The sequence below is a fragment of the Durio zibethinus genome, chromosome 19 (assembly GCF_047325235.1).
Source record: "Durio zibethinus cultivar Kanyao isolate XHJ-2024 chromosome 19, ASM4732523v1, whole genome shotgun sequence".
In the NCBI taxonomy this organism is placed as follows: domain Eukaryota; kingdom Viridiplantae; phylum Streptophyta; class Magnoliopsida; order Malvales; family Malvaceae; genus Durio; species Durio zibethinus.
Window position 1 is genome coordinate 3,684,238 of NC_143180.1, and position 27,433 is coordinate 3,711,670.

General features: G+C 33.3%; 3 protein-coding genes across 15 annotated transcripts; 2 read left to right on the forward strand and 1 right to left on the reverse strand.

The window, feature by feature from the left end:
* Window positions 1–3,860: 3,860 nt before the first annotated feature.
* Window positions 3,861–16,854, forward strand: LOC111310257 (SET domain-containing protein). 6 transcript variants are annotated; one of them, XM_089748362.1, is made up of 16 exons: window positions 3,920–4,126; window positions 4,562–4,671; window positions 5,314–6,564; window positions 6,692–6,755; window positions 6,852–6,965; window positions 7,159–7,218; window positions 7,639–7,746; window positions 8,257–8,326; window positions 8,666–8,706; window positions 8,817–8,897; window positions 9,093–9,128; window positions 10,031–10,114; window positions 14,362–14,495; window positions 15,629–15,717; window positions 15,833–15,981; window positions 16,458–16,854. In XM_089748362.1, exons 3-16 carry the CDS (start codon window positions 6,557–6,559, stop codon window positions 16,623–16,625), a joined length of 1,206 nt encoding a protein of 401 aa, XP_089604488.1. In that variant the 5' UTR covers window positions 3,920–4,126; window positions 4,562–4,671; window positions 5,314–6,556; the 3' UTR covers window positions 16,626–16,854. The 6 variants fall into 6 exon arrangements, with proteins under 6 accessions (XP_022765260.2, XP_022765261.2, XP_022765263.2 ...); XM_089748361.1 differs by having other exon boundaries at window positions 3,986–4,126; window positions 6,533–6,564; XM_022909525.2 differs by lacking the exon at window positions 5,314–6,564 and having other exon boundaries at window positions 3,861–4,126; window positions 15,638–15,717.
* Window positions 16,855–17,722: 868 nt separating this feature from the next.
* LOC111310260 (uncharacterized) lies at window positions 17,723–21,737 on the forward strand. Of its 8 annotated transcripts, none has more exons than XM_089748363.1 (7): window positions 17,723–17,812; window positions 18,614–18,730; window positions 19,032–19,281; window positions 19,442–19,537; window positions 20,507–20,703; window positions 20,828–20,914; window positions 21,167–21,737. In XM_089748363.1, the coding sequence occupies exons 3-7, from the start codon at window positions 19,258–19,260 to the stop codon at window positions 21,597–21,599; spliced, it is 837 nt and encodes a 278-aa protein (XP_089604489.1). In that variant the 5' UTR covers window positions 17,723–17,812; window positions 18,614–18,730; window positions 19,032–19,257; the 3' UTR covers window positions 21,600–21,737. The 8 variants fall into 8 exon arrangements, with proteins under 8 accessions (XP_089604489.1, XP_089604491.1, XP_089604490.1 ...); XM_089748365.1 differs by having other exon boundaries at window positions 21,170–21,737; XM_089748364.1 differs by having other exon boundaries at window positions 20,831–20,914.
* Window positions 21,738–22,463: 726 nt separating this feature from the next.
* Window positions 22,464–26,731, reverse strand: LOC111310259 (protein MAEA homolog). Its single transcript, XM_022909530.2, has 7 exons — window positions 26,225–26,731; window positions 25,196–25,390; window positions 24,954–25,076; window positions 24,339–24,524; window positions 23,398–23,531; window positions 22,902–23,088; window positions 22,464–22,818 (listed from the first exon to the last, which is right to left on the reverse strand). Exons 1-7 carry the CDS (start codon window positions 26,561–26,563, stop codon window positions 22,717–22,719), a joined length of 1,266 nt encoding a protein of 421 aa, XP_022765265.1. The 5' UTR covers window positions 26,564–26,731; the 3' UTR covers window positions 22,464–22,716.
* Between the last annotated feature and the right edge of the window lie 702 nt (window positions 26,732–27,433).

Consider the following 27,433-nt stretch of genomic DNA (forward strand, 5'->3'; position numbering starts at 1 on the left):
AAATTAATAATCCAAAATGAATAAGATATAAAAAAAATCTTTGCAGGATGGCTGAAAAAAACAATAAGGCCAATTTGCCTCATTTAAATTCATTAAAATATAATTTATTGGCTTGTAAAAACAACAGATGATTAGTTCAATATAACTTATTATAGCCAACAGAATTTATGTGTTTACAAACAAAAACCATCTAACTCATGAAATATAAACTCATGAGACATGTAAACACCTGACTAATAGCAAAACAAAAAGAAAAAAAATCCTAACATTGTCCATCCTTCGTTCTAAAAAAATAAAAAGCATCCAAGTCACGTGCTAACGTAAGGATATAAACAAAATAAAAAATAAAAAAAAAATCAGGGCAACGAGAAACAGAGACATGGCAAGGGTAATGGGCTTTGCGAAAATCCCAACAACAGCAGACTTAAATCACCTCACATATCACTTGTCGAATTGTTGGGGTTTGTAGTGAGAAAGATTAGGAGTATGTGTTGGTCAAAGATGCGATTACGTGATGAAGGCTGAGAGTAAAGATTGTTAAAGAGTGAAGAAGATTGAGAAGGCTAATTAAGACTAGCAAAGAAAAGGAAAGAGAGATGAAGGAAGTAAGAGAGTGAAGGCATTAGAAGAAGCGACGTGAGATAGAGTGGGAGAGAGTGAGGCTAATTTTAATTTAGATTTAGAGTTTTTTTGTTACCTATAGTTTTAAAAGTAAAAATATAATTTTATAATTAAAATAATAAAAATATATATTAAAATAAAATACTTAAATAAATTTACAAGTCATTTGAATCATATATTGAGATGCACAAATTCGATTCATTTGATAAATCAAATTATTCAAGTTCAAATTCAACTCAATGTTGAATGAGTCGGATTCAAATTTTTTAAATCAAATCTTAATAATTTATTAGTATTAATATATCATTTATATCCTTAATAATAACTGCACATGTTCGGACTCCGTTGTGTTCCTACCTTGTTGGCTCTCTCAAATCGAATGAAAACAAGCTCAATGTTAAAGACTTCCAACTCTTATTCCAACAATGGTCATTCCCGCTATACCCTTCTACCTCCCCACCAACCTTCTTGACATTATTCTTGCCATCCCAAGACCTCAACACCACGTTGGGCAAGGCATTATCTATTGGAACCCCATAAGGAATGGCCTCTTCTTTACCTCTTTCGCCTACGATCTTGCTCACAGTTCATCTTCTCCTAGCGTTAACCAAGACTGAAAGTGGGTTTGGAAGCAAAACATCTTCTCGAAACTCAGTTTCTTTCTTTAGGAATGCATGCACCAAATTCTACCAACAAAAACGTTCCTTGCTCGGCGAGGAATCACCATAGAGGTTTCTTGCCCTTTTTGCCAGGCAAAGGAGAGCATGGATTGCATCCTCAGGTCCTACCCAAGTGTTAAACCTTTATGGCAGCAACTAAAGATCCCTACACCTCTGCTGACCTCATTTTCCATCCCTTTCACTAATTGGCTCAAACCCCACATGACTTCAAAATTGTCCTATCAGGGTCCCCATATCCTATGGAAACTTATCTTTATTCATTTTCTTTGGGAAATCTAGTTAGCTAGGAATGCCGTTGTTTTCAAGGAAACAAACCTAAGCATACCCATCGTTCAACGTGCCTTGTATAAAGCCGCGAAGTTTTTATGCCATCTCTAATCACCAACCCACCGTGCTCTCCTTCACTTTCATCCTGGTCAAGTGGACCACCCCTAGCCTTGGCTGGTACAAACTTAGCACTGATAGCTCAGCAATTGGAAACCCAGGCAGAGTGGGTGCTGGGGCCATTATCCAAGATCTCAAAGGTAACTGGATAGCTAGCTCCCATAGATTAATCGGTAGAGCAACTAGTGTAGAAGCTGAGCTCTAGGCACTTAGAAATGGTCTTTCTCTTGCCATCACTAAGCAAATCAAATGCCTGGAAATTGAACTTGATGGCATTACAGTTATTAGCCTCATTTCTGTTCCTAGCACTTAACCTACTAACCTTATGCTTGAACCTCTCATTTATGACTTTAGGATTACGTCGAACCAGTTGAAATTGAAGAAGATTTCACATATCTTTCATGAAGCCAATCAATGCATCGATCCCTTGGCAAGGAAAGGTGGTAGCTATTACCCCAACAATGGGGACTTTTGGAGTACTAGCTCTAGCTTTGACATATGCAATCCTTATTTTGTAATGCATGTTGAACCTCTTAACTTTTTGCTGTGGTTGATACGGCTGACTTTGCTGGAACTATTTTGTGCTATATTTTAATTCCTAACTTATCCTTTAAGGACTAAAATCTGATTAGTTTATTAGTTAATTGAGTTCGAATTTGAATTTTAGATAATTTTATTTATAAAGAATTAAATTAAATTTAAATATTTTGATATTAAAATTGAGTGATTTGTGAATTATCAGGTTTTTGTATTTTAAATATATATTTAATATATAAATAAGGATCATTATTTTTTATTTTTAAAAATATAAAATATAATATTTATTCTATAATTTATAGAATCCAATCAATTTTATAAAATTGAATTCAAACTATTCGAATAAATAATGAGCCTCACTCAAAAATGAAAATAAAATTCAATTAAATTTCCAATGTCAAGTTTTTAAATTTAAATATTTTAATATTAACATTGAGCAATTTATTAATTATCAAGTTTTTATAGTTTAAATATATTTTTCATATGTAAATAAGGATCATTATTTTTAATTTTTGAAAATATAAAATATAATATTTATTTTATAATTTGTAGAATCCAATCAATTTTATAAAATTGAATTCGAACTATTCGAATAAATAATTAGCAACACTCAAATATGAAAATAAAATTAAATCAAATTCAATTAAATTTCGAATTTCAAGTTTTTAAATTTAATTAAGTTGAAATTTAAAAATATAAAATAAATAAAAAATAAATATAAACAAAAGAACCTTAATTAATTAAATCCATTTTACACAAAATATCTACCTTTATGTAAACAAAAAATATTAAAAAAAATCAACATGATTCTTTTCTTCTATTAATAATTTTTTAAGGAAAATTTCTATTTGCACCCAATCATTTACTTTACACACCTTATTATTAATAACACTTCAAATTCAAACTCTCAAAATTTATTTTTATCATACACCCAAAGCTCATAAAATTATAATTCATTTCTTATCTTATCCCTCATTTACATTAAAACTCCTAAAATTGTTTATTTTTTTATCTTTTTCGAATTTTCACTTCAATCAAAGTTTAAAATCATCAATTTTCAAACAAAATCAATATTCCAACTCATTCATTTTAATATAAAAGTAATTTATTTATGATATTTGAATGATTGAATACGTTTTATAGTTTGTAATATATATCTTTTTAATAAAATTTTGACATATGAAAATGGTTTTTGGTATATCTTTAAAGTTTTTAAATATATAAATTCAAAAACTTTTAAAAAATTTAGAATATATAAATTCAAAAGTTTTTAAAAGTTATCAAAGATTCAAATTCAAAAAATTTTTAAAATATTTAAATTTTAAAAGTTTTAAAGGTTTTAAATGCGTATTTTTGAAAAACTTTTAAAATTTTTAAATATATATTTTTGAAAACACTATAAATCAAGAATAAGTAGAATTGAAAGGAAATTAGCTAAAAGTTAATTAAGTAATTTTATTGGATGGTATTTTTATAATAAAAATTTTGAATGTAGAAAGAAAAAGGAAGGTGGAAATAGAGGATTCTTGTAAGATGTAAATTGGATAAGAAACAAGTATCATCTTTTTTTTCATTAATAATAAATAAAACATTATCAAGTATCAATACAAAACACGGAACGACGACGTATATACCTCCCATGAATAATCAACCAATCCCGATGTTCAAGTTATCCATTCCTTCCTCTTTCTCTCACCCTGCCGTCAACGGCGAATATATTACACGGAAGGACAGGAAAAAGAAAGGAAGCTTCCCAAAACGACGACGTAATGATCTCTAGAACGCCGATGCTCCAGGGCGGTTCTCGGCTTTCCAAGCATTGGCGGTCTCCATCAACTCCACTCTTCAGCTTCCCTCATCGTCTCCTCATCATATTTAAATTCTCCTCTCTATCTCAAGCTAAGGTTCTTCCTCTTCTCCCTATTCTTTTTTCTGCTTGTTTCCCGGGAAAATGTAAGAAAAAGAGTTTTACAAATCTAATAGAAAACGTTTTGTCTGGATGCTACCCATGTAAAAGGGATTCCTTTATTTATGACTGGTTTTAGAGTGCGATTACCAGATTTTGTTCAAAAAAAATATTTATAGTCATGGGATTTTGGAAACAAGGGATTGATTTACATCTTTTCGTAATCAGTTTTGAATGAATGGGAATTGAGAAGAGTTGTGAGAGGGAAAATGCAGGGAAGCGAGAAAGAGAGAGAGAAAGACAAATTAAGTAAAATAATTATTTTAATTACAGCCATAGATTTTATGAGATCCAACGGTTAAATATGTTTTAAAACTAAAGACTTTACTTTATATGTCTATATTTTTAATTAAATAATTGATTGTTGTCGCAGGGTTTAAATTCTTTGGATGAAGAATGTGATGAATTTTTGCCTTGGTTGGAGCAAAAGGCTGGGGCTAAGATTTCTTCAGTGCTGTCGATTGGGAAATCCGCATATGGCAGGTTATTTCAGTTTATTTATTTATTTTTTAGTTTTTCACTTGGGATATGATTTGTTGTTACCTTCATTTTAAGTTCAATAGAAACTTTTATTTTGATTATTGCTGGTATATTGCTCTTGAATACGGTTCAAATTGTGCTCTGGTTGATATTCAAGAAACTTTGGGGCCATGCTTAACTCTATATGTATGTAGGTGGATTGTTTGTAAGGAAAATAAAAGCTGAATTTATATGTATCATATCAATATAGGGCAGTAGATCAAAGCAGGGAAATAGTGCCGGTACACTGGCTATTCTTGTTTAATGCGGAGATGGTGGTGCATGCAATTTTGATACATGCTTTTTTGGGACAATAAAGTATAGACTAGAATTATTAAATATTACTTTGACATTCATATTAGAAGGGGCCGTTGCACTGAAGCTCCCATTATTTCAACAGTTTGCTTGATAGAAAATATTTCGGTCTCTTTAATAGCATGGAAAAATGCATGGAGCTTAATTGTAATGGATAGCTGCAAATAGAAATAAATTGCAAATGTGGGATTTCATCTAGTTGTATTTTATTCACATACAATGGTGGGATTCCATTGACTTATTAAGTGATTATTTTCAATGATTGTATTTTGAATTTTGATTGTACATTAGACCCAGTGGTTCCGACCTTCTGCAGACCCTGTGCATAGCAGGAACTTTACGCACCAGGCTGCTCTGTTTTTATTGTTCTGAAGCTACTTGCTCTTGTAACAGTAGAATTTTGTTTCAAGAAGTAAAAGGCAAGCAGATGGTTGGAATCCTTTAAGAATTGGGAATGAATAAGTTTAAACGTCCTCCAAAATGGCAATTGACATCTAAGCAGCATGACTGAAAATGGTATATGAACCTTAGAACGTTGATCAGTTACAGACCTGCGCATTAGATCAACCTATCTTGCCTTTCTCTCAACAAATATAAAAATTTTATTCAGGTCTTATGGTTCTGCTGGTTGAAATTTTCCAATAAATTGCTAAGGAAACATTTGGTGATGTGGAGGATGATATTGCAAATTTGCAAAAAGAACTGCATTATTTCTCAGTTGATTATCTGGACAATGTTTGTGTTGCAGTTAAAGTATTCAACTGCTGGAGATTCGCTTACATTTTTAGATGATACTTGGGAACAAATGGCAATATGAATTTGGCTGTTAGCAATAAAACAGCCAGACTGAACAGTTTTTAGTTGATGTGATTGTGTGTGCAATGCTCTATTTTGAATGGGTAAAGAATGCATGGTTTCTCTTTCCATGCCTAAATTGTTGGATCTGAGTGATGATGAACAGAGACATTTGGTTGTATAGAAAATCGATGCAATTCATGAACACATCTCTCAGCTAATCTGCCAGTCTAGGAGACATCAACTCTTTGCTTTTTGAACTGAAAGTTTGTGGGTTGTTAATTGAATTGGAAGGATGTGCTGAAATTTTTCTGTATTTGGGCCTCTGAAAGTTGTGATGTTGATATTGAGAAGTGTGTGCTTCAAATATATTGTCAAGCTCTTTTGTCAGCTTAGTGTTTGACCATGTGAGAGGATATCTCCTAGACAGAGTAATTGAAGGGCTTGAAGGACTTTTCTCACTGGTTTTACCCAAAAACAGGTTATGTCATTATTTTTTAGATGAGTTTTAATGTTGTAAGATCCCTTCCATGTCAATGAGCTTCAGCCTCCTACCCCTTTGGCATGTTCATCATAGGCATCTCTAGCTTGTGGGTTGTGGCTTTCTTTTTCCTAAATTGCTTTCTTGCCTTCTTTTGTAAGAATATTTAAGGGATAGATCTCATGGCAAAGATAGATAGAGAACACTTATACTCTCTCTTTTTTCTCTTGGTAGCAAGGAGCAAACGAAGTTCTATACATGGGAAGGTCATTATAGTATTTTTAACAACTTGGATTCATTTCCAAATAGAAAATTTTAATTGCGTTATTCTCTAGTTGTGAGTCTTATTAAGCTCTCAACCTTTTTTTTTTTTTTTTAAATCCCTCATTGCAGGTCTCTTTTTGCTTCTGAGATCATTCGAACTGGCGACTGCATATTGAAAGTTCCTTATAGTGTGGTATATAATTTGCAATTCTTTTTGTTCAACTCTTTTATGGTGCCTTAAACAATAATGATGATGTCAAGTAGTAAATAATTTTCTTAAAATTTTCAGCAAATAGCCCCAGGCAATCTTCTTCCAAAGATTAAAGCTTTACTAAGTGATAAAAAAATTGGGACTGTTTCGAAGCTTGCTATGATCCTTTTAGTTGAGCAAAAAAGGGGCCAGGTAACAAGAATTTTCTTCTTTTAATCTGTTTTTTGAAAGCTCAAATTCCTATGAATCAATGATTGTGCATAGTTTCTACATCATATTTAGTAAGAATTTTTGGTTGTTTGTTGAATTTCTGTCTTTAGTTTCAATGTTTCATTTCAAAGAAAATCTAGAACTAAATGATTTGATTATTTATCTTTTGCAACAGGATTCTGAATGGGACCATTATATCAGTTGCCTTCCTCAGCATGGGTATATTCATAGCACGGTGAATGTTTCTTCATCCAGTAGTTTTGAAGTTTTTGATCCCTTATGGTCAATAAAATTAGAATTTTGCATGGCATCCCTATTGACGTAATTGTATAAATGATTGAATGACACTGACAATGATCCTGCTTAGGATGAAAATAGTTTCTCCTCTATTTCTTTGAGCAGTGGAGCAATTCTCTTCATTATTTTATGTCTCCTTTAACATTGTGGTGCTGATGAGGAAAGATTGTCAGTAGAAGCTGATAATATTGTTAATAATGTTCATTTTCTCAATTTTAACTTTATGAAGATTGGTATTATGGTTAGTGGTGACATTGTCAAACGAAACATTTTGAAATTTAAACCTGTAGCTGCAACTTGACAATTTCATTAGATGCCATTATGCTCAGAATCATAAAACGTCTTTGTACCCCTATAGATTTTCTGGAGCGAATACGAATTGGATCTGATTTGTCAAAGTTCAGTATATCAGGAAACAGTTGATCAAAAAGTTACAATAGAAAAAGATTTTGCTGCAGTTATGCCCGTAAGTAGTCATTGCTTTTCTCTAGTTAATTTTGTATTATGCACATATAGAGAATAAAAAATGCAACCCTATATGTGTCTCTGATTCACAATCATGTATAATGTGTGTGGCTATATGCTACAATATTCTTGATTCCAAGTCTTATTTTATTTTCTGGGGATAAAACAACCGAAGTCCTGGAACGTCTATTAAAAGTGTAATTTTGTTCTTTTAATTTTGTGTAATTGAGTTTTCAACTCACAAAGATGACTTAATCAAGGATAATAGTTTACATCATGGATAGTTTGTTTTTCTTTACCATTAACTTGGTTGAATTGGTTGTAATCTTGAATATAATAAGAAAAATGAAGAAATTTGTTTGGCATAAAAAGATGGGAAAAGGAAGTAGGAAAGGAATAGGGGTCTGTTCTAGTCTTTTCATTGCTGCTTTCTTTATAGTTATGATGTTTGTGTATGTTGGCTTTGTCTTCTGTGGGAGATGTGACTATGACAAGTTATTTCATATTTCAGGCCCTTGAACAATTCCCTGAGCTTTTTGAAAGCATCACACTTAAAGATTTCATGCGTGCATATTTCCTAGGTAAGCCCTTATTTGCTAATGTAGTATCTGCTAAATGCTAATGGTTGTCAATTCTTTCTCATGTTAAAATCAATTTCATTTTTTTAAAGTGAGCTTATGTCCATAAGGTTTTTTAGTTTTTCAAATTTGCAGCTACTTATATTATTTTCTGTCACACATCATCCTGCTAGCCATGACGTATTGAATGCTGATAAGATTAAGTGAGTTAATTAAATTTGGTGAACCATGGCATATTTTTAGAAAGGGATAAGTGGTAACTAGGGTTTCCTTCATGAAGTAGTAATATATAGTCCTTATATTTTGTTTAATTTTCTAACTAGTTTGTTGTCAATGTGGCAGTAACATCCCGAGCCTGGGAAAGCACAAAGGGCCTATCTCTGGTATTGCTTCTCAATAATGTCAGTTGTTCTGGAGGGTTTTCAACAGTTATTCTAGTGTTGTTTTATTTTAGTACAATAGCTCTTTCTATTATTCTTATATTATTATGTAGATTCCATTTACAGATTTTATGAATCACGATGGGGTTTCAAACTCAATTGTATTATTCGACGAAGATAAAAAGTTGTCAGAGGTATGCTCACTTAGCATTAGTGAGAGAATATATTTAGATACTGACAGAGGTGATGATGAACTGAAGAGGACAATTCTTGTTTTTATTGCTATACATCAAATAGTCTCTGGTTATACAAATTTGTTTTAAATTTTTACTTGTGATTTGTTAGATTATATCTTTAGGTTTATTTCATTTTTTAAATTACTTGGGCAGGTTATCGCTGATCGTAACTATTCTCCTGGTGAAGAGGTTAGAACTATTTCAGTGGAATGGTTTCCCTTCTTTCCTTTTCATGGGAATAATTTCTTATATTTGTTTCCTTGTTAGTTTTTATTTCTTGTTGGTTAATTTTGAATTGCTTCTTTTCCTTCTTGTCTCTTAGTGCTTAGAAACCTTGGCTTTATAACATTATCATAAACATATAAAGCCAACAAGCTTCTATTTAATGTGCATGTGCTCAACTTATATCCTGGAGGCTTATTTATTCTTTACCTGCTCTTTTGTTTGACTGCCTTGGTTATTTTATCTCTTTGTTCTCTCTCTCTCTCTCTCTTTCTCATATTTACTTTCCTCTTCCTATTCTGAAGTTTTCTGGTGTGATAATCTCTGACCAGAAATTCAACTTTAACATGTATTAAACTGAATAGTGATCTTGAAATACAAAAAATTATGTGCTCAAAAAGTGATTGCATTTGGATGCTAACAATTTCTCTATAGTTTCCTTGAGTTGTTCTTGGTATTCTCTTCATATTCCGAAGTACACCAGGATACTACTTTAGTGAATCATATGATTTGGCCTGTATGCAAACATGCATCTAGGGCATTATATGGATAAAGATTGTGAATTTTACATGGTTGAATTCTTACATGTTCTAAAAGTTAAAAAAGGAAAAAGAAAATGCAGTACTTTTAACATCAGATTCAGGCTTTAAAGACCCCCATTAAGTTTGAATACCCCTACAATTTCTTTTATTTTTATAATTAGATCTTTAAGACTTAGTATTATGAGGTATGGTTTGAATGTTAATGCAACCAGTGGTCTCCTTGTGCTAACTGGGAATGTGTTAGTATTGTTATCTTGTTTGACTTTAAGCTTGTGGTATGGTGCTGCAGAATCTGAATTCTGATGTTCATTTTAATTGCTTGTCTAGGTACTGATAAGTTATGGAAAATTTCCAAATGCCACACTGCTGCTGGACTTTGGTTTTACACTTCCATACAACATTCATGACCAGGTAATTTTGAAAGTCAATTTTTGAAGAAATCTCTAGAATAAAACTATTTTATTCTTTTATATTTTTCTTATTACAATACTAGAATTGCATGAAAATATATAGGCTAAAGATTGAATATTCTCAGCCTTAAAACCCCCAAGATTTTCATGCATTAAAACAGCTAATCAAATGAGTAATTTACTCTCCACACATGATAAGAAAATATCTAATGGATTTGGTGTAATTACCCAAATCACTTCTTATTCTAAAAATAAGACTTAACTAAAATAGATAAAGTCAATCAATCAAGTAATAATGAAGATTAGATGTCCATACTCCCCTTTAAGCTGGTTGGTAGATGTCAATCATGCCCGGCTTGGACTTTAGATTCTCGAAGTTGTTTCGAGAGAGAACTTTAGTGAGTATGTTTGTAGTTTGGAGGCATGTGGGAGTATAAACTAATCTAACAATTCCTTCCTCTATCTTCTCTTTGATGAAATGATGATCAATCTCCACATGTTTAGTCCTATCATAATGAACAAGATTCTTTGCTATACTTATGACAGCTTTGTTGTGGCAAAATATCTTCATGGATTCTTCTGCAGAAACCTTTAACTCCCCTAGCAACCTTTTCAGCCAAATTCCCTCACATATGCCATAAGACATAGCTTTAAACTCAGCTTTCGCCTTACTTCTAGCCACTATAGATTGCTTTTTGCTATGCCCAGTAACCAAATTTCCCCACATATAGGTACAATAACCAGTAGTTGATCTTCGGTCGATAACAGATCCAGCCCAATCAGCATCAGTGTAAATTTCAACATTTCAATGTGATGTCTTCTTAAAAAATAACACTTTACTAGGACTCTTCTTTAGGAATTGTAAGATTCGATGCATAGCCCTCAAGTGTTCCTCGGTTGGGTTGTTCATGAATCTGCTTACCATGCTAACCAAAAAACTGATATCTGGTCTTGTATAAGAGAGGTAGATGAGTTTCCCAACAAGTCTTTGATATCTACCCTTATCTGTTGGTGTACTTCCTTATTCCATTCCTACCTTATTCATTATGTCCATAAGGGTGTCAGCAGGCTTGCATCCAAGCATTCCAGTTTCTTTTAGTAAGCCTAGGACAAACTTATGCTGTGAAACAAAGATGCTATTCCTTGAGCGAGCTACCTTCATGCCAAGAAAATATTTGAGGTGTCTCAAATCTTTGATTTCAAATTCTTTGGCTAAGAGGTTCTTTAGGTTGCTAATTTCTTCCACATAGTCTCCAGTAAGAATAATGTCATCCACATAACAATAAGAATGGCTAATTTTCCTTTAGGTGAATGTTTTACAAACATGGTGTGATTTGTCTGGCATTGTGAAAAACTATACTTCTTTAGCACCTTTGTTAGTCTATCAAACCATGGACATGGGGATTATTTGAGACCATATAAAGACTTTTGAAGTTTACATACCTTGCTAGAATTGTCCTGGTTTTTGAATCCTGGAGGGATTTCCATGTAAACTTCTTTTTTAAAGTCGCCATTAAGAAACGCATTTTTGACATCTAGTTGGTGGAGTGGCCAATCTAGATTTGCTGCCAATGATGATAACACCCTGATTGGATTAAATTTAGCAACTAGAGCAAATGTCTCCTCATAGTCAACACCATAAGATTAAGTAAATGCTTTTGCAACAAGGCGAGCTTTGAATCTGTTAATACTTCCATCTGCATTGTGCTTGACAGTAAAAATCCATTTGCACCCAACTGGATTTTTCCCTTTGGATAATTCTGAAATCTCCCATGTTTTGTTCTTATCTAGGGCACTGATTTCTTCCAAAACAGCTATCTTCCATTTTGGTTGCATGAGTGCTTCATGAATATTAACAAAACCCCGATAAGTAGGTGATAAACCTTCATAAGAAACCACATTATAGATTAGGTGTTAAGTACATGATCTCACACCTTTCCTTAATGCAATTGGTTGATCAAGATCATCAAAGGATTCAATTGAATCAAATTCAGTAAGAGTGTTACATGTGTTGGTTTAAAGTATCATTGGAATCGATTTAGATTCTTGGTTTTGATTTGAAGGTGTACATTCTGCTAGATCTTTCTGAGTTTTATGTCTTCTTGAATAGACAATCAATTCTTTGTTTGTTTTCTCGTGTGAACTTTGGGCTTGGAGGATCTAGTTGGATGTTTTGGACTTGAAAGGGAGTTGGAGAAGTGTTTGGTGGTTCGATAATAAGATCTTCCCAAAGCTGATTTTCTCGTGTGATTGGATTCTCCATCTGAATGGCAGTTTTGGGAAAGGAAGGTTGATTTTAAAAAAAGGTAACATTTATGGAATGATAGAATTTATTTGTTATTAGTGAGTAACACTTGTATACTTTTTGATTTGGGGAGTATCCGAGAAATATGCATTTGCTGGATTTGGGATCTAATTTGCTTTGGTTTTGTTAGCGGTTAAGAACAAATGTAGTGCATCCAAACACTTTAATGGGAATAGACAAGATGATTCAAAGGTGAGGATAGGAACTGAGAAGAGATTGGCAAAGGGTTTGAAATTTCAGGACTTGAGAAGACATTCTGTTTATAAGATATGTAGCGGTAAGAATAGCCTCACCCCAAAAATACTTAGGTACATGGGTAGCCATCATGAGGGATCTTGCAATTTCCAACAAATGTCCATTCTTTCTTTCAGGAACACCATTCTGTTGAGGAATATTGACACATGAGCTTTGATGAATTATACCATGCTTCATTAGATATGATTCAAGGATTGAATTGTAGTATTTTCTCCCATTGTCGGTTCTCAACACTTGGATTTTGGTTTTGAATTGAGTTTGGATCATATTGTTGAGAAGTTTTGGAATAGCTGAAGAAGGAATACCCAAGTAACCTTGGTGTGATCATCAATAAATGTGACAAACCATTTAGAGAACCAGTAATGTTATTTACTATGGAGAGACCCTAAACGTCACTGTGTACCATTGAAAAAGGATGGGATGATTTGTAAGGTTAATTAGGATATGTGGTACGGGTATGTTTGGATAGTTGACAAACGTCACACTGAAAGTTGTTAGGATTTTTATTGAATAATGAGGGAAACAACTTTTTGAGGTACAAAAAGTTTGGATGACCTAATCGATAGTGCCACAACATGATATTACTATCTTTGTTATTACTAAAGGATGAAGCCACACAAGAGATCTTCTAATATTGTCTTTCAGAATCATTAGCTCTTCAGATATAAAGTCCTGCATACATCTTAGCATTGCCAATCATCTTCCCCGACTCTAAATCCTAAAATTCACACATATTTGTAAGAAATTTAGTAACACACTTAAGGGCTCTTGTAAGTTTGCTTATAGATAGCAGATTGCAACTTAGATTTAAGACAAACAGAACAGAATCAAGTGTTATCTCTTTGGAAATAATAACATAACCTATATTGACCACTTTTGAAAGTGACTGAACAGTAATTCGAACTGTGAAGTTTTCATGACATGGGTTGCATTTACTAAATACAGATGCATCCTTAATCATATGGTTTGAAGCTCCTGAATCCACAATTCATGAATTTGATTTTTCTAGTTTTACACTTAAGGCAATTAGAAAATTACCTTGATGTGCTAAAGAATCTGTTCCAATAATGCTAGCTTTGGGGTTAGAGGTAACCTTCGACACCGGGCTCTCCCTTCTGTTGGTCATGCTAGACTTCGAGTGAAAATTTTCAAAAGTTCAGATTGTACTTTGATACCATGAAGAAATCTCTAGAATAAAACTATTTTATTATTCTATTTTTTTCTTATTACAATACTAGAATTGCATGAAAATATATAGGCTAAAGACGAAATATTCTTAGCCTTAAAACCCAAGATTTTCATGCATTAAAACAGCTAATCAAATGATTAATTTACTCTCTACACGTAATAAGAAAATATTTAATGGATTTGGTGTAATTACCCAAGTCACTCCTTATTCTAAAAATGAGAGACTTAACTAAAATAGATAAAGTCAATCAATCAAGTAATAATGAAGATTAGATTTTCACAATTTTAAATGCTTATTTTCTTTTCTACAACTGTATAAGCTAGAGTTTAATACACTATTCTGCATTTTTCATGTTTTCTTTATATTTTAGTAACTTTTGTTACATTTCCAATTCACCATCTTAGTCCAAAGGCAAAAAAATATATCCATATCATAAATGTAGCTAAATGTTATTTTTTCGTTTTATGTTCTTAAAAGAAATAATGTTGTTGACTCTCAGGTAAAGATCCACATGAATATCCCATATCATGATATTCTACGTGAAATGAAATTGGAACTTCTGCAACAACATCCTTCACCAACAACTAAAGATGCAATTGGTTTTAGTTGTTCTGAAGATACTTTCATAATCAAGTTGGTATTGATGCTTAATTCTTTAACCTTATATCTTTATTGATGAATTAACGATGTTACTGGATGTTAGACTTATGGTGAACGTTGTTTATTTCCAATTGGACAAATGAAAACTACAACAAAGATTCATGGGAGCCTACTTCTTAGAATTATAAATACTTGTGATTTAAGAACTAGAAATGTTCTTGAGGTGTACCAAATAATGAATAATTAATTAATGTCTTTCAATACTTCTTTGGCCTAACTTCTGAAACAACTTCTCTAATCTCTACTGACCAAACAGTCTTTAGCTTCTAAATAAGCTGAAATAAGGTTCTAATGCTTGAAAGCTGATGTGCTTTCCAAAAAGTAGCATTGCTAAGCTACTAGACAGACTTAATGAAATATTGAACTGACAAAATATTCAATTTCAACCTGATAACATGTTTAAAAATCCTAATTTGACAATCTTCTTGACTGAAGTTTTAGCTGGACCAAACTGCCTCTTAAAGGTGAAAAGAAGTATGATCTTTCTCCAAGCTTTTGTTGCATATTTTGAAACATTTTTGCAAGTCATTGGTTTGGATTAAAGGGCTGTATTCAATAATTATATCTGTGTCAGTATTCGTTTTTTGTCCTGTCAAATGAACAATAGATCTTCTTAAAGCAATCACTTGAAAAAGTTGATTAGATTAATACTCTGCTTATTCCTCAAAAGAGCTCTTTGTTAGTATATGATAAGGTTTGAGTTGCATTCAGTTTTATATAATGACATGAAAAGCTTCCTCTAACTTTAGTGATATTGGGTAGATGTGGGAGTGGGTGTTGCATTACCTTAATTGATCTTCCTCAAAGTTGTTTGCTCATATGAAAAGTGTGCATGACCTCTTTTATAGAGTGCTTTCGACTCGACCGGACAACTAATGATATTGCTTCCATCTTTTAAATCTCTTTCTCTGTCAACTTTAAATTTAATTTTTGGATTAGACTTTATGATGTTTCTGTCGTGGGAATTTCATTTGGAACCAATGTGGTATGGACGTCATCTAAATATCTTGTTTTAATGAATTCCTTAGTGCTCCTATGGGAGTTGGATATATGACTACAAAATCATGTTACTGATTCATGTTTATGATGATGGGATTATTACACAGGGAAGTTAGGTCTCCTAAAGGAAAGGGGAAGGGTCTTCCACAGTCGCTACGTGCATTTGCTCGTGTTTTATGTTGTACCTCTCCCCAAGGTGTTTGTTTGGATAATCTTGCCTTCCTTGCTTGTGGTTTTCACTGTTCTTCAAGCGAATTTAATTTTAGACCATGAAGTACTAACATATAATTTCATTTTAACTGAATCATCAGAACTTAGTGACTTGGCCATGGAAGCTGCACAAACTGATGGCCGGTTGGCTCGGCGTCCTCTGAAAGACAGCAGGAGAGAGTTCCAGGCACATCAGATGTTATTGTCTCACATCACTCACTTAATGCAGCAACATGATGCAGCCATTAAGGTAAATTTCTTGCCACTTTTCGTTCCTCAAAATTCATTCAGTGACAAGGTTTCTTTGTTCATGTCAACAAGACAAAAGACAGTTTCTGGATGTTTAATTTCATAGGTGACAAAATGGCAGTAAACACTGTTTTTGGGTAAAAAGTCAATAAACATTATCATCATCTCTAGAAATAGTGACAGTTAAACATAGTATGATGTTATGAATAGAACAGTACTACATCAAGACATTAAAATATGACGGCCATTCTTTGCTGCAAAGTGAAGTTCACGTGTACGCGTGTTTAACACGTACAGATAAAAGCCAGAAACAAACTCTTCGTAGTAACAGCAAGAAGATAATATAAAAGGCAATGCTCGTATCTTTGTGGAGACACTATTGTACAAAGTGTTGAAATAATTACATGAAATAATGTATGTTTATCTTACTTACAAAGAGCTTATCACTTACTTAAAGCTTCTGAAATGTATTTGCAGTTACTTGCTCCTGTTAATTTCCCCTCAATGTGCGATACATTTGCTCATAGGAGACAAATGGCTCATGATCTCCTTACCGGTGAGCTTCGCGTCCTGAAATCCGCATCCACATGGTTGAAGAATTACTGTGCGGTTCTGCAATCAACAATCCACTGTCAAAATCTGTGATGATTTGAAAAGATCGAAAGGCAAGAATTTTACTCAACAACTTGTAGTGAACTTCTTGGATCAGTTGTCTCCCTGCTTAAAGGTCATCAACATTTTTTGGGGTATAGTCAACTGTAAACATTTGGGGATCATTCTTTTGCCCACAAAACGAGGATAATCAAATACAAAATTGGCTGTCTGGGGCTTTCTTAGCCTATCCTTGCAGTCATGAGCCACCTTTTGAAATCCAGCATGTTCAGGGTACTTCTACTAACAGCTCATTCTTTGCTACCATTCTCTTCAGCCTTTGAGCACCAACCTTTTTTTTTTTAATGAAATGTGCTATGCAAATTTTTTATACCCTAAAATTGTGTAATAATAAACTTATTACTTTTAGGTAAATTACCCATTTAGGTACATAATCTTCGAGAGCTTTTGTTTGGATCGTTCAATTTTAAAAACTCACATTTTGATTACCATTTTTTTTTTTAATAAAAAGTTAGTTTTTATCAATTAACCGTAGAAATTGACATGTACATTTAAGTTCATTTTCTACATGGCATGTCTAAAGATAAAGATAATGACATGTGGCAGATGTACTCGACATGGATATATTAATGAAAATTTCAAAAATTAAATTATTAATTATATAATTTATTTTTATTTAATGAAAATTCAAAAATTAAATGATTAAATAAATATACAATTTATCATTGTTTGTATAGATAAATTTGTCAATTCAATATTATTAAAAGGAAATTTTGTTCATTTATGGACGAATTGGATCGGAGGGAAAAAAAAATCAACTCCACCAATTTTCCTTTTTTCTTTCCTATGAAAAAGGAATTTCCTCACCAAATAATAGTGTAAGATTTCCTCAGGACAAAAAAAAAGGAAAAGAAAAATTCCTTTTGGACCGGGGGCTTGGAGGTTAGAAGCACATGTCGGACGTTTGAAACTTTCCACTTTTTCAAGCCTATTTTTGTAATTCCGCAAAACTAAGTAGGGGTCTTTTGGTAATTGTGTATCTCTGATATTTGAGTGCTGACTGTTGACTTATCCTTATCCTTATGCCCTATAAATAAAACGAGAAAACGACGCGTTTATCCTCCCTCTCTGTTTTCTCTTGCTTTCACTCTCTCTCGTTCTCTTCGAAAAATCTAGGGTTTTTCATCTTCTCCTCCTTCGCCTCCCTCTTAAATTTCACAGTAAGCTTTTGTTTTATCTTACATTTTTTTAATTGTTTCTTTCAATTTGAACTCTTATGCACTCAGTTATCCAATTTCTTGCTTATTCATCTATAGATCTGAAAGATTGTCGAGCTTTTAAATTTAAATTTTGCCGCTTTTGATGCTAATTTTTTCCCATGCCTATCATTTATTTATTTATCTTCGGATTTATGATTTGTAATTTTAATTTAAATATCATTTATTTAGGGCTTTAGGCTGTTAGTAATTGAAATCTGAAGAATTAAAAGGTGTTTTTTTCATGTTTAAATATAGGTTTTCAGAAAATTTTAGTATTTTTTCTTGTTTTATGTCATGTATAATAATAGTTAATCAGTTCATAGAAACACATGTTGATTTAGGTAATGTTTGGCTGTCGCTTTTATTAATTGATTTTTGTGTGCAATTGGATTCAAAGCAAATAATATTTTTGAAGAATTAAAATTAAAATGGTATGTTTTGGGGGTGAACTATGCATGATTTTGCTTAAATAAAATAATTCCTGTTAGAATTACTATTGCATTTTAGTTATCTGTTAAATTTAAAATTGATTACGATTTCCTGTTCTACCATAGTAAACTTGTAGGGAGCAAAAGCAAGTAGTAATTATAATAACAACCAAACGCAGCTCTAAGACATATTTAACTTAAATTAGATTGACGATTCTGTTATATAAGACAAGAAAATTTTCTTTGATGATTTGTTAGTAAACTTGGAGTATTTTTATTATGTAAAGCTGTGTGATTGTATTTTTTTTGGTTCTTATGAAAATTGTTATTGCAGGGAAAGAAAAATGCCTAGGTATGATGACCGCCGAAGTGGTACTCGCCTTTATGTTGGTCACTTGTCTTCCAGGACAAGATCACGAGATCTTGAGGACATGTTTAGCAGATATGGGAGGTAAACAAGCCTTTTGTTATGTTGAAGAATTTATAAAATTTGTAAATGTTGCATTTTATTAAATGTAATTGTTGCAAGTTCTTCATTTTTCTCCAGTTGGGTGTTTATGGTTGCTTTAGTCTTTTTTATTGATGGCCATTAGGATAGGTTCAGGGTGTAGTGACAATGAAGTAGGAGACAAATAGTCCTTGCCAAGCACTTGTTGTAGTGCTTAACATCAGGCCTTCCTTATAAAATATGAGTAAGAATGTTGCACCCCTCCACGTGTCTGTGTGGTTTAACTTAAATGATCTTGTTGAAGGTCTCTTGGCTTTTGCCTAACCTGGAGGTCTATGGTGAGAGGGTGACCTTGGTGGATTTGGCGAGTGTTTCTATAGTGTTATTGCGTGTTTTTATCGAAATGGAACAATCTCAAAAGTGGTGTTTTTGGTTCAACCGTGAGGGGCGAACTATCAACCCTTCGATAATTGTGTCATGATGGCCTTACTGTTTCTAGCACCCGTTTACGCAGAATACGTGATGTGGATATGAAGCGCGACTATGCATTCGTTGTATGTATTTCTTTACTCTTTTAATTTAAACCGAAACTACTTTTCTTCTTTATCTATAAATTTCTTCAACATATGTTGTAAATATGATCTTTTTGCTTGGATCTTTTTCTTCTTTGTTTTTTTGTGTGTGTGTGTATATTGTGTTTCTCCCTGATAACAGGAATTCAGCGACCCTAGAGATGCTGATGATGCAAGATATTCATTGAATGGTCGAGACCTAGATGGAAGCCGTATCATTGTTGAATTTGCCAAGGGAGTAAGCTTTCTGATGCTTTTCACATACAATAGACTTTGTTGGCATTTGTTGTTTTTTAAATGCTAAATTTCAATAATATTGGGAGGCAATGAATATTATATGTAAGCCATGGACTAATTTAATGTTTCAGTTTGTTAATTTTATAATGTATTTATATCCTTAATGCCTTCAGATCTTTTGGTGACGTGACGCATAAAATCTGCATGCTCATTTCGGTTACTGCTTATCTTTGACTTTAACCAACTGTTTATTTGCATGTGTGCTCATGGCATGTTTATCTGATGTGACACATACATACATTTTACCTGGTATGGCGCCATTCTATGTGACAGCCTCTCTGGTTGTGGTTTATTCTCCTATATCTTAGTTGAGATACTAATAAGATTTCCACTTTGTGGTCAATTGGGTGGGGATATAGAACATTAGACTTATGTGTTGCACCTGCCCATTCTGGGTGGTGGGATTTGAAGGGCAGAGAAAGAGGTGGATGATAAAATAGGTCTAGTATCATTTGAGGAAGGGACCCTGGGCTCTCTCCACATGTTTCTAGCATGCTGTCTGGTCTGAAGATACTTTACCATTTCAATATAATTTGCTTGTAGGTCTATCGATGAACATTGGGACTGGGTACAACCTGCTAGTGAAGCCAACATGTCTTGTACTTTATGAATTTGAGCTCCATGTTTAAATCAACAAATGGAAGTCTATATAGCTACTGCCTAGAAGAAAGGGATCAAAACCTTTTACATGACTACCTTTTAGAATAATCATTATTTGCTGCTTGCTTTCTGTGTTGGAAACAAAGTATGAGAAAAAATTGTTGGTGGAGAAAAATGTAGTTTAGAGAACTTACATTGAAGGTAGAATGATTTTCTGAGTGTCAATTTGAATTCTTGTCCCAGACTTCATTTGTGGATTTTGTTAGTCAGTATTATTTGACCATTGAATCTGATTTGACTTGCAATTTAGGTGCCCCGTGGCCCTGGTGGGTCTCGTGATTTCCCTGGAAGAGGTCCTACTCCTGGATCAGGACGCTGCTTCAACTGTGGAATTGATGGGCACTGGGCTCGTGATTGCAAAGCTGGGGATTGGAAGAATAAGTGTTATCGTTGTGGTGAACGAGGCCACATAGAAAGAAATTGTCAAAATAGTCCAAAGAAACTGAGGTTCTCTCCCTCCCTCTATCTATTTTTTCTTAATCTGAGCAGTTTGGTTTGAATAGGAGTCTTATCATATGTTATCAGTTAAACTTCCATTTTGTTTACTTGGGAGACAACTATAATGGTGCAGCAGAAGACCGCGCAGTTTCTCTCGCTCACCTAGTCCCCGCCATGGTAGAAGCAGAAGCCGCAGTTACAGCAGGGGACGTAGTGACAGGTCTGTGTTTAGCTTTCCTTGCAACAAGAGTCTAGTTCTGAAATATAAATTACCTTTGGCATTTTTTTAGTACTGTATATGAATAATTTGATCTTAATATGAATTTACTTTTTTTGTTGCAAAAGTAATTTGTACATTAAAGTGCCCATGTAAGTCAAAAGAATTGAGGAAGATTTAAACCACTGAACTGTTTTGGTTTTTTAAAACTGTTTTGGCTTAGTCTTCTTTGTGCTGAATCTTTACCGTCTGTAGTAGATCGAGAACACCTGTGAAGAGAGAACGTAGTTTCGAGCGTGATGATAGATCGAGAACGCCTGTGAAGAGAGAACGAAGTTTCGATCGTGATGATAGAAGATCAAGGAGCCCTAAGCGCCACAGGGGTTCTCCATCCCCATCCAGAGGGAGGAAGCATAGTCCAGCACCTGATGAAAGAAGCCCACAAGAGAGAGGTAGCCCTTCCCCAAGAGATCGCACGCCCACCAATGTTTCGGATTACAGTGCAAGTCCCAGGGGAAGGAGCAGAACCCCAGATCGTGAAGCTGATACCGAGGACAGGGCTTACAGGAGCTCTGGAAGAGAAAACGGCCACAGCCGCAGCCCTAGCCCACTCCCTAAGGATGACCAGAGCCCCATTTATGATGACGATGATAATCATGCTTCTCCTAGACGCAGTGAATCAAATTAATCTGCGGTGGTTTGAATTGGTATGTCTCAGTAACGTTTTGTATGGATGGATAACTTGTTTTTTTCTTGAGTATTTAAGCACTGTTAAGATATATTAAAGTCTTATATAGATTCCCTCTTTTATCTCGTCTTTGGTAAATTACTTCGCAGCTGCTAATAACAGTTGATATTTTCTGCAATAACTATAAATCTATGATCATATAAAACCCAAAGTTGTGATGAATATTTAATTGTTCCAGTCACAACCTGTGCTTGGGGCAGCAGCTGTACGGGTGTTTGATATTATTGGGTGGGTCTAGGAAGCCGTTTGATGTAATAATCTTTCTATTCCTGGACTTGTGTTTTTATACAATTTCTTTGGTCTTTATTTAAAAAAGCTTAAATTATGACTTGGTGGTTGGTTTTATGCGATTTCTTTTTAGTCTTTAAGAAAAAGCCCGAGTTATATAATCCAATTTATTAATTTATGTTAAGAGTGTAAAATTCAATTATAAGTAGATATTGCCATGTATTAAATATTTATGGGTTTGTTTTGTGTGAAATATTTATAAAACATGAAAATTATTATGTTATAATTCACGTTGAAATATTAAATATAAAACATAATTTTGTTTTTATTAAATCTATATAATTTTTCTTGAGATTTTATATTGTATCAATTTTTATATTTTTTTACTATTATTCTCATGTATTATCAGGTGTGGATAATAGCCATATAATACTCAAAATTTCTCCCAAAATCAACAGTGCAAAGTCAAATCCAAAGAACTAATGGCTGAGATGTGCTAAAATGACGCCTTTTTCAACTGTCTAATGACATGGAGATGTACGGTAGCTTATTGCTGCAAATTAAACGGGCAACAAGTCAATAACAATTACAAGGATTTTTAATTAAAAAAAATTGCATATATACATGAGGTAAATTCTTCAAAACACCCAAACAAGTTGAGGTGCAAGAACAATTACTGTAAGAAGTTCTTGAATCAGAATTTTCGAAATGTCTGAAAGCTGAGAAGTATCCACAGATGTGCAGAAAACAACCAATAACTGGAGGAAACTGTCCATGAAGGATTTTCTTTTAAATAGATTTAGTGATTTACATCTTGACCATGCAGATTTTATGAGATATAGGCTTTAACCAGCTCTGAATAATTGCAGACTAGACCTGTCCTTGGACATGTGATTTTACCATTGTTTTTCTCAGCCATTTCTTTGAGAGCCTACCACACAAGACAAGAAGACAAAAGGTTCAACCCAATAAAAATATAATAGCAGCATTAAAATGTAAAGGTAAAATGTGAACCTTTGTGCTGTAGACATAGCCGTTAGGTAAGACCTGCGGTGGGTTCTCTGTGTCCATTAACTCTTTGGTTATGTAGCAAACGAGCTTCGAGTGATGCTGCTTTGAGTATGGCAATGGCAATGCTAACTTCCGGAAGCTGTCCTGTGACAATGGATCCTCCTTGGTGCAGTCATCTTCGTAACAGTACCTAATCATGTCAAGGGAAAAACTGTATTTGCAGAAATATTGAGGAACTGAAAACTTATAGACTTATAGAGTAGAACTCGGTAGTTAGGAATTTAGATGTTCGCAACAAAAGGCACGCAAGCATGTTTGTGATCACACATGCAGGGTAAGATTCCTACGACCAACTCTGTAACCAAGAATGCTAATTTGAGAAGTGCTTAAAAGTCATAAAGTTGAAGCGCTCTGTTGACGTTAATGGGGCTACTAAGCTGACAGATAAATACAGACAAAACAATAGGTAGTTGCATAATGGTGGTTACTGTAGGGATACGGAGTTTTCAAAGCAGACAAGCCTGCTTGTAGATAAATATTCAGCAATGGCTCCACGGGCATGCCATATAACCTGCAGAACTCCTGTTTAAATTGATCCACCAGGAAGTCCCACTGCTTTGGTTCAAACAAAACCTGGAAGCAAATCAAAACAAATTGTATGAGCATTGTTCCAACCTGAGCCTTATTAGTTCCCATAGGAGAATATGTTATAAAGCCTTAAGAGTTTCATTTATATAGAGTTTAAGCAGGAACTACCATTTTTCAAACAGTGGGTTCATTTATTAATAAATACTAATAATACCAAAGGTCCCAAACATTCAGTACGCAAACGAGACAAAAGGATAAAATTCCTTTTGAGGTAACTTAGAATCTAAATAATAGGGGCAAATGATCTGAATAGCATATCATTGTCACTACTAGTACCAGCAAAAAAGTGTTGTTTAAAGATAAGAAAGAAGTAACAAAGCATAATAAGCTTAATCATATCTAGCAAATTGAAATATCCAAAGGACAAGGATTCATCTTCAGACAGACAGAATTGAAGTGAGTGATATCTGTTAACATATTCAGGAATCTAAGTGAACAAAAAGCTTTTATCTTTGAAAACAAATAAAAGTGCTATGCCTGACTTGACAGGTCATTGGTTGATCAGCGTTGGAACAAAATTAGTCAAAAAGAGGAAGATAATGCTCCACATTTACAAGGTCATTAATGATGAAAAATAAATAATTGATCTCATTAAGTAAACAAAGCAAGACAGCCGTTTGTTTCGCCTTTGCTCCCATTACTTCCTATTCTTTCATCTTTACCATTGTCAACCAGTCATTCCACTATGCATCAAAGCAACAAAACTAACTTGAACCAGTAGTCTATTCAAAGAAGGGATCAAATTAAACTAATTTGAACCAGTAGTCTATTCAAAGGAGGGATCAAATTTACCTTGTACTTTGCACATTCAGTATTACTTCTAACAGCCAATGTTGCCATAACTCGTTGCAATTCTTTCAAATGAGTTGCTCCCCATGGGGAAAGGTACCTTCGAGCATACAAAATAGCACGCATATAATTTTCAGCTCGTACCAACTCAACAAACTCCTGAAGTCTCAACTGGAATTCGAATTTGCTCTGTCATCAAAAACAACAAAATTATTCAAGCTGAGACATATTCCTGGATACAATCTGAAATCGCAGCTGTAATCCATGTTGGGATGTCCACAAATTTTTGACAGCAAGTACTAAAGAACATCTGTATTTAATGAATGCAGTCAAGAGAGTAATTTAATAGCTTAATGTTGACAATCCAAAATGAAAGCTCAATTATATTTTAACTCTTAAGAGAACTATGGCTCTGAAAAGGTTAAAACATCATGTGGAACATAAAGAGATAAATGCTCATGATAACTAAGGCTACATCTGGTTGGTGATTTTACTTATTTGACTCTTATTTTCAGTTCATTTTTGTTTTTTGCTTTTTCATTTTGTATTAAAAAGGAAAATAGCAAATAGCAAAAGCACGAATCAAATGTAGCCTAAGAAAACACAAGGAATGCATACCTTGGACTTCTTCAACCGTGATTTGTTATCTACACACCAGGCAAGGGCAGGACCCACCTCCTGACTTCTAAGGGCATCAATAACCTTCTTGGCTTCTTTGAAAACATCAATATCAACAAGATCCTGGCACATAAATTTTTTTTTTTTGAGTTGCCACTTCCCATATTCAATTGAATTTCAAAGAATGACACCTGTAACAACTACATAGCAAACACATGAAATGAAACAAGCATATAAATTACCAGTATGTTGCTGCTTTCAGCCAGCTTCATTGCGGTGTCATAATACGACATACGCAACAAGTAGTCCAAAAGGATCCGCTTCAATCGCACATTATTCCATTCACACAGGTTCTCAACATCCACTGATTCTAAGTGATCAAGACGAGCACGACACCTCTGTGCCTGCAAGTTCTCCGTTTGACTTCCCTCTTCCAACTGAATGATACAAAAGAATCATATGGACATCACTAAATCATACCCATTAACTTAAAGGCGCTACTCATCACTTCAGACAACAAATTTATCCACTCCAACCATTTAATTACTGACACACAAAAGATAATACAACTGCTTAGATAAGGAAAAAAAACAAAAGTCTACCAACGAAACAGACATAAAATAATCAAATGGTAATGTTGTTGAAGATAAAAACATATAGAGATCACTACCCACGAATGTACCAAGGATACTTGTGAAATTGGATAATAAATTTATTGAAATTTAGACAATGCCAATCAATGAAACAAATATTTATATAGTCAAAATGTCAACTTTGGATTAAAATATATCAAGCCTTTCTACAAATTCATACTTGCTGACACGGGTGATTTCTGCCCATTGTGATTTAATACAAATGTAGCCATTTTTACATTTAAACTTCATTTATCCCCCATATATGAAAGGATTCAAAACTTCAAATATTTCAATGATTTCAACTTTCCATAAAAAATCCATGCTTTAATTCTACAAACTCACTACCATATTTAAGTAAAATTGTCAAATTTTCAATTTTTATTCAAATTCAGCCATTTTAAATCGAAATAAATATTCCCTTTATTTTTTATACAAATTCATTCATTTTAAATCATATTAAAACTCAGCCATTATTACTCAAAATTGTCCAAATTTTCTATCTTTTAGGCCTGCAAGAAGTTGAAAAGACTATAATTTTGCTAATTTCAACCTAAAACGTATTCAGTTAACTTTAAAAAATAATAATAATAAAAATAATTAAAAAGGAAATAAAATTAAAATTTTATCTTCTTTTACCTTGCGTTTAAGGCCTTGCAAACGGGAGACAAGAGAAGTGAGACTCAAAACAGCGTCGTCTTTAGAGAGTTCGTTAGAGTCAGCCACGTCAGCGACGCTTGAAATGACGGCGGATACTTCTTTCTCGACGGTTCGATGATTGGCTCGGATCGTTTTCTTGAAATGCTCAAAGGGAACACGCAAGAATTGGTGCTCTAATTTCAAAGATTCCGTCAGCTGGCTAAGTTTTGAGGACGGCGTCGTGTTCGATGCGACGATGATCGTGGTCGTCGTCCCCGCTGTTTCGGGGGTTATTGGGGCGGTCGAACCGGCGCCGTTTGGAAGGGGAAAGATATCCATTGGGTAATTAAAAAGGATTTTTTTTTTTTTTTGGGTTGAGTTCGAAGGGAGAGTGGAGAAGAAAAGAATGACTTTTAGATGGGGATGGAAGCGACAAACGAGGGTGATGAATCAGTAATGGAATGAAACGACAGCGTTTACGTCCGTTATCCTGAGAAATGGAAAGGTAGTAATTAAGGAAGTGGATTTGATTATATAGTTTGCCTTTGGATTGGGCCTATCTATGAATACTCATTTTATGGATTTTTAAGCCCAAACATTTTTGTCAACTTTATACAAAAATCAATAGTTTTACTTTTATTTTTTAGGTTAATATTACAAAAATACCCTCAAATTATAATTTAATAATCCTTTAAATCTTTAATAAATCTTTAATTTTTATTACAATCAATCAAATTTTTAATCTTCTATATCAATTCAATTAAATCTCGAATAAATCTAGTCACGTGGCAAAATTTAATCAATTAATTTTTAAATTACAGTCTCTTAAACCCATTAAGAAATTTAAAAAAAAAAATAGAAAAGAAAAATAAAAAATATTTTATTTAATTTTCACATATATTAATTGTGTCATATGATAAATTTTCATTTATTTTGTTGATATCACATGAAATTTTATTTTAATTGATAAAAAAATTAATGATGTTAATTTTTTTATTGAAATAAAAACTTAATTAAACACAAATAAATGTTGGAGTGGTTGATTAATTGTAATATAAAATTTTAAGTTTAAATATTTTTTTAATTATAATTCAAAAGCTTTTTATACTCTTTAACTTTTTTATTATTATTTTATTCGTCATCAATAAAATTTTTAAACTTTACTAATAATTTATATAATATAATGATTAGAGTTCATTTTTATATCAC